The sequence below is a fragment of the Vanellus vanellus genome (assembly GCF_965231255.1).
Source record: "Vanellus vanellus genome assembly, chromosome: 2".
Taxonomy (NCBI): domain Eukaryota; kingdom Metazoa; phylum Chordata; class Aves; order Charadriiformes; family Charadriidae; genus Vanellus; species Vanellus vanellus.
This window is the reverse complement of record NC_138906.1, coordinates 78,822,919-78,831,796: the sequence shown is the minus strand read 5'-3', so window position 1 is coordinate 78,831,796 and position 8,878 is coordinate 78,822,919. Positions and strand designations below refer to the sequence as shown.

The 8,878-nt window shown below is 40.8% G+C and overlaps 1 protein-coding gene across 1 annotated transcript; it reads left to right on the top strand.

Annotated features, from left to right (window-relative positions):
* Positions 1-2,369: 2,369 nt before the first annotated feature.
* Positions 2,370-7,913, top strand: LOC309686488 (serpin B4-like; the record flags this gene model as incomplete). The annotated part of the gene is made up of 6 exons (XM_082499197.1): positions 2,370-2,537; positions 3,794-3,922; positions 5,830-5,947; positions 6,282-6,424; positions 7,174-7,341; positions 7,509-7,913. The coding sequence occupies 6 exons, from the start codon at positions 2,370-2,372 to the stop codon at positions 7,911-7,913; spliced, it is 1,131 nt and encodes a 376-aa protein (XP_082355323.1).
* Positions 7,914-8,878: the final 965 nt, after the last annotated feature.

Below are 8,878 nucleotides of genomic sequence, written 5' to 3'. Positions count from 1 at the left end.
GACACATCAGTGTCTAGTGGAAATCCTGCCTGGACAAAACTTGTCCAGCTTTCCAGTAAACACATCTGCTGAACACAAGGGTTTGAAAGAAGACTATGTGGACAGGGATAGCTTCTCTGTGTTTAGCCCCTTGTGCCACAAATGCCTTCCCCACTTACCGTAGAAATATCAGGATTCCTTGGGAAAGGAACAGGGGTCTTATATTTCCACCTGGAAAACCTAAGGAAATGCAGCTGACGCACGGGGAGCCCCTAACCCCAGTGTCTCTGCTGGAAGCATAGCATCCCAGGGGTACCAGAGTTAGTCTGCACGTGCTGTCTGGTTGATAGGAGTGCACACAATCTGTGCTGCACCACTGCAGCAACTGCGAAGTGCTCAGCGGCAGCACTCCCAATGTACACACTGGGCACAGTCGTGCTGTGCATGCGCTGTGCCCGATCTTCCAGGATGTCATGCAAATGAAAGCAAGCTACCATTTGTCCAAACTGTTGGATAGTCAACAAACTCTGGAACAACCGGCTCGATTCCTCTTCTCCGTTAAGGACAAAATGTCCAGATGAAGGAGAGAACAAGTAGGGAAAACTCCCTGGAAAGGATCTTTAAGAAAGAAGCCTTCAGAAACACACAAATGGAGCAGCTAAAGGGAATTGTCCAGCCCCCACTGTGGAACCACTGCCTCATGTCACAATCGGCCAAATAGGTACTTTTATATTTTTCTTTCGTTTGCTAATGTGCCACCTGTAGAGGCTTTAATAATTAATTTCTACCACACAAACATATGTGTTTGCATTCAGTAGTGCCATTTCTACCAGCAACACACCTCAAATTTTGTAGAACTTTTTTTTTACAGGTAAACCCCCTGAAAACTACATCTTTTTACACCTCAGTACGCATTTATAATTGCGACTTCTTTCTGAATTCATGGGGATAAGGAAAAATTCAAGATTCCACAAAATGTCCCCTAATTATACTAACTGCTTGCAACAGAGAGGAATGTGATTCATCATGAATGAAAATTATTCTGCCACTGGGAGTGGCAATGGCTTTATATCCCATTGCTCCAGAAGCCCTGTCTCAACAGTCAAGTTGACACCACCAGTCCTGAGGAGAAGGTAAATATCTCCCTGACCTTTAGTTCCAACCTTTACATTACAAATGACCTAAGTATGAAATGTCTAAAGATTGATATGTGCATTAGTGATGTATGTGCCTGCTTAGCACATATATACTGTACATAGCATATTTTGAGGAAGTAAAAATATTTTCAAGGTGCTGTGCAATGTTTTGGAATACCTTAAAATGTATGGGCTGTATGATGAAGCTGTGCTTAACTTGTACAATGGCTTTACCAAGTGGGTTTCTAAGAGGAGATTAAAGCCAAACCTTTTCCCACTTTCTCTGCGCGATACAGATTGGCAGTTTATGAGGACATAATCTTTCTACACCATTCCATATTTTAAATGTTTATATGGATAATTTAATTCTTCTTGTGTAGTGGGGGGAAGGTATCTTCCGCATCTGTGGAGACGGTTATTCAATTTCAGTAAGAATCAAACCAAAAATGACTTAGAATAGTGGAAACTCTAAAATACTGAACTGACTTGCTGAGGGATCAGGTGCCTCTGCATCACTTTACTGGATGAAGACACTGGGAAAAGTTTTTCATAAGAAAGGAACTCTGTCCTAGGTGTAAAATGTGAAGAGCTTTGCAGAACATTCAAGATCACCTGCTAATAATAATTGTGATTATAACTAAAGTATATCTGGGGAAAGTGTTAAAGCTGAAGATAAAATAAAAAATATGACTGACATTTTCCACTAATACAAAATGTTTGTTGAAAATCTTGCTAAGTGAGCCCATCTGTAGTTCAATTTTCTATCGAACGTTCATTAAGCAACCAGCCTCAGAAGGACATGGTATGTGAGGCACAACTGATTAATATACACAAAGTTTTTAGAGAGACAGAGAGTGAGGTATGATCAAGGAGTGTGCTTAATAAGTGCTATGCCTAGAGGACTCAAGGCAAGAAAGATCAGGAGATAAAGTGAGCTGGGACTGTGGTTAGAACAAGGTTTGTGCTACGCATAGCTATTGCTTGAGCTGGAGAAACAGCTGAACTCAGAACACTGTTTCTGAAAATGTGTTTCTCCTGCCATTCAGGGTGCTGGTTTTCAGATGAGTTGCTTCAATCTGAAGTTCACTGTGAAATCCCAGACGTGGCGAGTCAGAAATCTTCTGTGAAGTGATGAGCAGTTCAGCCATGCAGGAAAACCTTACTGTGCTCTACCAAGGAATCCAAGCTTAGCAGGTGTAAGGATGAGAAGAATAAATCTTTGTTTCCCTTGTTGCAGGCAATCGCAGTGCCACAATGTGCTCTCTCAGTGCAGCCAATGCCAAGTTCTGTCTTGACTTTTTCAGAGAGCTGAGTAAAATAAAAAGAAATGAAAACATTTTCTTCTCCCCGATAAGTCTCTCAGCTGCCTTTGGGATGGTTGTCCTCGGCGCCAGGGGCAACACACTCAAACAGATTGAGAAGGTGGGTTTCCTTTGCGCTGAAAAGGGGATGGTGGCAAGATATGAGCCAAGAGGCTGATAGTACAGTCTGACAGAGTTCCTAAGCATCCAAAGGAGTGATGTACGCAGAAGGCCCTTTAAAAAAACCTTTCTTTTGCTATTCCTAATACCAAACTTTTTTCAGACTGAACACTTTTACAATAATTGATCGTTCAATGAATACATCAATGCTAAAGAAAGTGTTTTGGAGGTATCATTCCACTGTCCAGGGCGTGGAAATGGTGGTTCTCTGTGAGATGGTCTTCTGCCTTCTCTGAATAGCCAGTCTTCTTCTTTCTTAAGTGGAAAGACTTCAAAGATTTCATGAGCTCACCCTCTAGAAAAAACTTCTTGCTCACTTGCAAGGATCTCATGATAAAGGACAAACTGTACTTTCCCCATTGGCTGTGTCTCGCTGTGTTTCGGGATAGGGTTGCAACACTCTATTTTAACTTTGAGGTACCATCATTCAGCTGCATTCACCCAACATTTACATTGCAGGTATTTCATTTCAGTGAAGTTTTGAGCAGTACAAGCCAGGGAGACCAACACCCTTCTGAGAAGGTAAGACGCAGTTGCAGCTTTGAGATGAAGCAACAGGTGCCGGTTTGTCAGCCCTTTTCCTTGCAAACCATCACTTAATTAGAAAGCACAGCAGGGCTGAGCAGCCTCTCTGTATAGATTTGCAGACCTGCTTATTACTGTCCTTTTGTTAGTTATTTAAGGGGCCTGGTGAGATCACACCTTTCAGCAACTGAGCCTTCTCATTACAGGTTTCTAACCAAAACAGCAGTGACAAACTAAATGTGAATAACTAAACTAAAAAACTATAACTATATAAACTGTTTATACACTGTAAACTAAACTAAAATGTGATAAGTACTTAAATTGCCACCCACAAAGGTTTGTCTATCGGGCATGCCAAAGGCACCCTGGATCTTGCTCCAGCTGGGCTCTAAGCCAGCAGACTTTTGCTCAGTGTGCACAGAGCCATCACTGTAGGATACAGTGTGATCTGGAGGTGGATTAGCTTGGTCCTGAAGGGGAATCATTTTGTCATTCTGTACGTCTGGTACAGGAGGATTTGGAGGTGGTGTCCTGATGCACTTATTCCAACGCCTGTATCAACTGGGTGGAGGCAGGTTTCTGACACAGACAGAGGCTGCAATTCACCCTCAGGCCCAGCTTTGCATAAGAAAGCTCAAGCCTGCCATGAAACTTCTGTTTTCCTGTTTGAAGTGCGAAGAAACTGGAGGAGTCCATTCCCAGTTCCAGGCTCTGTTGGCTGCAGTCAGTGAACCCAGACCAGGCTGCTCCCTCACCATTGCCAACAGGCTCTTTGGAGAAATTACTTACCCGTTCTTCCAGGTAAGGGGCCATGGCGTTCATTTTAATAGCTCCTGAGAGTTTTGAGCTCAGCAGAATTTTTTCATCATTAAATATGAAGGGAAATGAAACATGACGACACTGTTGGGGTATACTGCCAAATGACTGCACTCCATGGCTCTTGCAGTCAGGGACCCTTTCCATCTCGACTACCCAGTGGTAGACGTTGGGAACAGCAGAGCACTGGGAAGCTGTGACTTAGAAGCTTTTATATAAAGAAACAGATCTACGGTAACAGCTTTCCCTGGGCATTCCAGAAAATGTGATAGAATTAATCACCGTCAATATATCCTTGCCACACACACCCAACGTCTAACAGAACTAGTGCTTGCTGTGTCATTTCTATCCAAGGAATAAAGCTCTGTGGCCAGCAGACTCCCCCCCACCAAGTGTCTTCTCTCTTTCTAATTAAAAGGTTGTACTCACTCTTCCACCTTTCCTTCAGAAAGGTCTATGAGAATATGGGACTCTGATCCCTGCTGCCTTTTCAAACAAGGCTTTGAAGAAAGTAGCATCTTTGAGATTTTTGTCAATTAGTCTAATTTAAGTGGAATTGACCATCTCAGAACATTCCTGTGGAACACTGACAGCCCAGGCAATGCAAGTGCATACAAATCATCTCCTCAGGAAACCAGACCTAAGGTGTTTATAAGAGTATTTCTAGGAACAGTGCTGTTTTATCTCTGTAACCACCTTGCTCTTTTCAAGTCAAGATTTTATCTTGCTTAAAAACCTTTGCTCTCTAGGTAAAGAGAGGTATCTCATTGTGATAATATCAACCCCAGTTATCTGTTCAAAATAAAGCAACCTTTTTCATTTGATGGTTGGGGGAAGACAGGCAGCATAACAATGATATATAAACTTAAAGAAAGGTACTAAGTTTTGGTCGTAGATATTTTTTACTGTGATGAGACATTTCTGCTGTTCAGTACAACTTGAAAATACAGAAAAATATATTTGCAAATATGTTTTGTTGTAAATAAGGTCTCTAAAAATTGCATGCTTGAGTTAATTCAATGATTTTTTTTATATACGCCTGCCATGGTTTAGGCCAAATCCACTACTGGGGACCTGAGGGACTCCAGATGGGACTGACAGATGCTCCCCTCTACCCCTCTTCAAAGAGAGAGGCAGAGGAGGAAAAAGATACTTATGAGTTTAGAAGAAACTAAACAACTTTAATGAAATATTAATAATAAAATAAAAAAAAAATGAAAAATATACAAAACTGTATCAAGCCTCCGAGATGAAAATCATGTCACTGGCTGGCACTGGGGTAGTCCCAGGCTGGACTCAGTGATGGACGGGAACTGGATTCCGGATCTGGATTCAGGATCAGGATCACAGGCAGACGAACAGAGTCCTCCTCAGACGTCGGCCATTGAAGGAAGAGAGCTGACCCTTTGATCCCTCAGCTTTTATACTGAGCATGAGGCAGATGGGATGGAATACCCTGTTGGTCAGTTTTGGGTCACCTGTCCTGTCTGCTCTTCCCTGCAGGTGGGACCCCACTATGCTTTTCCACTTCCAACCCCCCAACGGGGCAAATAACAAAGTTGGTTGGCCTTGGGGGTTATAGCAATAAGTATAAGCAGGAGCCTCTCTGCATGCCATGCCTGGGCATCAGCTATAAACATTGGTCTTATCACTCTGAGAGAGTGAACACTGTCTGCACAATATGCAGTTAATTTCAGTAGTTAGAGAGGCCCAGCTAAGAAGTGAATTTACTGAACAAAATTGGTTCTGTTTTACCTCAAACCAGGACATTGCCTGTTTTACTCATTCCTTTCTTGCTGACCTACTACATAGAATTATCTTGAAGCCATGAAATTATCAATCTTATAAAAATCATCATGTTGCAATAAAATTCTGTCATTTGTACTTTCCAGCAATACTTGGATTCCACAAAGAAATTCTACCGAGCAGAACTGGAAGCAGTCAATTTTAAATACACTGAAGAAGAAGCCAGAGAGAAGATTAACTTCTGGGTGGAAAATGAGACAAAAGGTAAAGAAGAGTATGTGCAGGTTGTTTGGTTTGCGATCCAACTGGTTAGGAATATGACCGAATTTCAGTTTCCACCTTTTTAATATATTTTTTAAAAATAATTATATATTTTTATATATTACTTACTGCATTTTTTTATTCAATAAGAACTAAATGCAGGAAGAAGTACAAAAATGCCTTGAGTTCCTGTCTTCAAAAGCTGTACATAAACTTTTTGTTATTTGTCTGACAGCATTATACTACTATTCAGATTTACAGGAGTGATTATTAATAGTCAAATGCAGCTAATTGCCTGAACAGAGTAATAATACTTCTTAATTCATTATTTTTAAAGGTAAAATCAAAGACCTTTTTGCTACCGGGTTTATTGATCCCTCCACTGTACTCGTCCTGGTCAATGCTATATATTTTAAAGGAAAGTGGGCAGCAGAATTTAAGAAAGAAGACACTAAGGAAACATATTTCCACCTGAACAAGGTACGGTATGGGCAGGAACTGAAACACCTGGAAATCACATGTCAGTCTCCTATAACAGCAGATGGGACCTTTCCTCCTCTCTGTTATCCCAAGACATAACACTGGGCTTCAGCTAGAGCAATGGAAAGCTACACCTTCTCTCCAGTTTGATCACCAAATACGTAACTGTTTCTATCACTTCCCATCTGAAGCAGCTCTTGTGCAGCTGACTCGGCTCATCGATCCAGTTGGGTCAAAGTCACTGAACACATGCACTAGCTTTTTGGGGGGATTTTGCAACGAAGGATGCTGTTTGAAAACCATTCTGCTTTTGGGACTGAATTCAACGATTCTGTTCCTCTGCTACTATTTACCAATAGAACAGTGTTTTGTCTCAGGGAAAAATGAGCTAAAGACAAATTATCTCAGGAGAATGTATGCATTATTCATGAAAGATTTAGATTATGGCTGCTTCAGATGCATCAGTCTCCTCATCTGACATGCCAGAAAAAAACCCAACATAACAAGAGAGTTGTGAGTGAAGTAATCTGGCACCAGTAGAAATGGAAAAGTAGGTTTTATGCTTCTAAAATGGATAACTTAATTGGAACTACAGTTAAGAGGGAGGAACGCATCAATGCTACAAGTACGTTAAACCCATCACCAGTGTCAATAATGTTTTCTGGAGTGAACTTTAATCTCGAATTACAACCAGAGTGACAATTTCTATATTTCTGTATTTTCTACTTAACATGTTTCATGTGTTCCAGAACGAGAAAAGGACAGTGCAGATGATGTTTCAAGAAGGTTATTTTAACATGGCCTTCATAGAGGAACTGAAAATGAAAGTGATAGAGCTCCCATACTTTAATAATGAGCTGAGTATGTTCATTCTTCTTCCTGAAGTTGTCTGTGAGGACTTTACTGGCCTAGAACAGGTAATACTTCTTTTTCTCTCTAGTAGCATACATAAGGGGCTGCAAAGAGAGCAATACTTTAACATTGCTTCAGTGCAGTCAGAAGACAAGCAGGAAAAACTGAACCTTATTGCATTTTCCTTCTGTTCATTATGGTGTCAATCATTATTATCAATACCACCTTACAGCTTGAATGCACCCTCACGTATGAAAAACTAGCAGGATGGACCAGCTCAGCTAGGATGCAACAGCTGAGAGTGAAGGTGTACCTGCCCCAGTTCAAGATGGAGGAAAGTTATGTTCTCAACACAACTCTTCAGGAGATGGGAGTGATGAATGTTTTTGACTGGGGAAAAGCTGATTTGTCAGGAATCTCTAAGAAAGATGGTCTAGTTGTGTCCAAAGCCATCCAGAAGTCATTTGTGGAAGTCAACGAAGAGGGCACTGAAGCAGCTGGTGCCATGGGGCTCATTGCATTGCCCCTGTGTTGCCCAGTTTCTTATGAATTCAAAGCTGACCACCCATTCCTCTTTTTCATCAGACACAATCTAACCAACACCATTCTCTTCTTTGGAAGATATTCCTCCCCTTAAATGCAGATTATTTTGGAAATTAGATCTTTCTCTGCTGTAACATCTGCATTGGCAAACACTGAGGACAAAGGGCAAGCACATTTTCTTTAGGCTTTATCCTAATGTGTTAACTTGCTGTAAAAGACTGCCTGATAAGAGCCAAATTAGAGAAAAAAACCTAAAAAATGTTAACTATTTCCTTTCTAACATCATCTTCAGGCATGTTTTACTTTTAGGAGGCCTCACTAAAATGACATCTACCTTAAAATACACAATGTGATATTTGCCAAAGAGCTGTTGGCCTCTGGAGACATCTGCATAGAAAATCTTATTTTGATCCTTTCCTAAAGCAGCATGTCTCCAATAAACTTATAATTTTAGTGCCCTAAAGATGAGTGATTGATTCTCCCACATGAAGGCAACAGGAGAATAGGGATCTATCTGCATTAAAAGGATAAACTAAGGTATTTGGTCTCTTTTAGCTTTACCAACCCAACTTATGTATAGGTCCCAAGTAAAATGCCACTTTGTATGGGAATAGCAAAGTATTCCTGTGGGACCCTTCCTTTAAATATTGATCAGGGGTAATGGTTCAAGCTGGAATGAGGCTCTCGGGATTATTTCTCAGACAGCAGAGAAAGCAGAAGACTTTTCTGGTGTAATATTGATTGTTCTCAAGCAGGGCAGACCCATTGGCTATTTTTTCCTGTGAGAAACCCTGTATGTGCTAGAAAGTTCTCCAACTTCTTCATAAACTTCCACATAACAAAAACAGGGTTTCAGAATAATGGAAGGCCTTTTCTGGCAAAGCCTGCTCTGTAATGGCTGTGAATTAGACAATTCCCACATAAAACTTTAAGTTGTGATCAGCCATTCTTGTTTATCAAAAAAATCTCTTTTTCTTTGTGCCTCCAATACCATGATTTTCTTGTTCCGTTTTATTCCTCATCAGCATAAAAAACTAATAAAAACATCTATAGTGATGG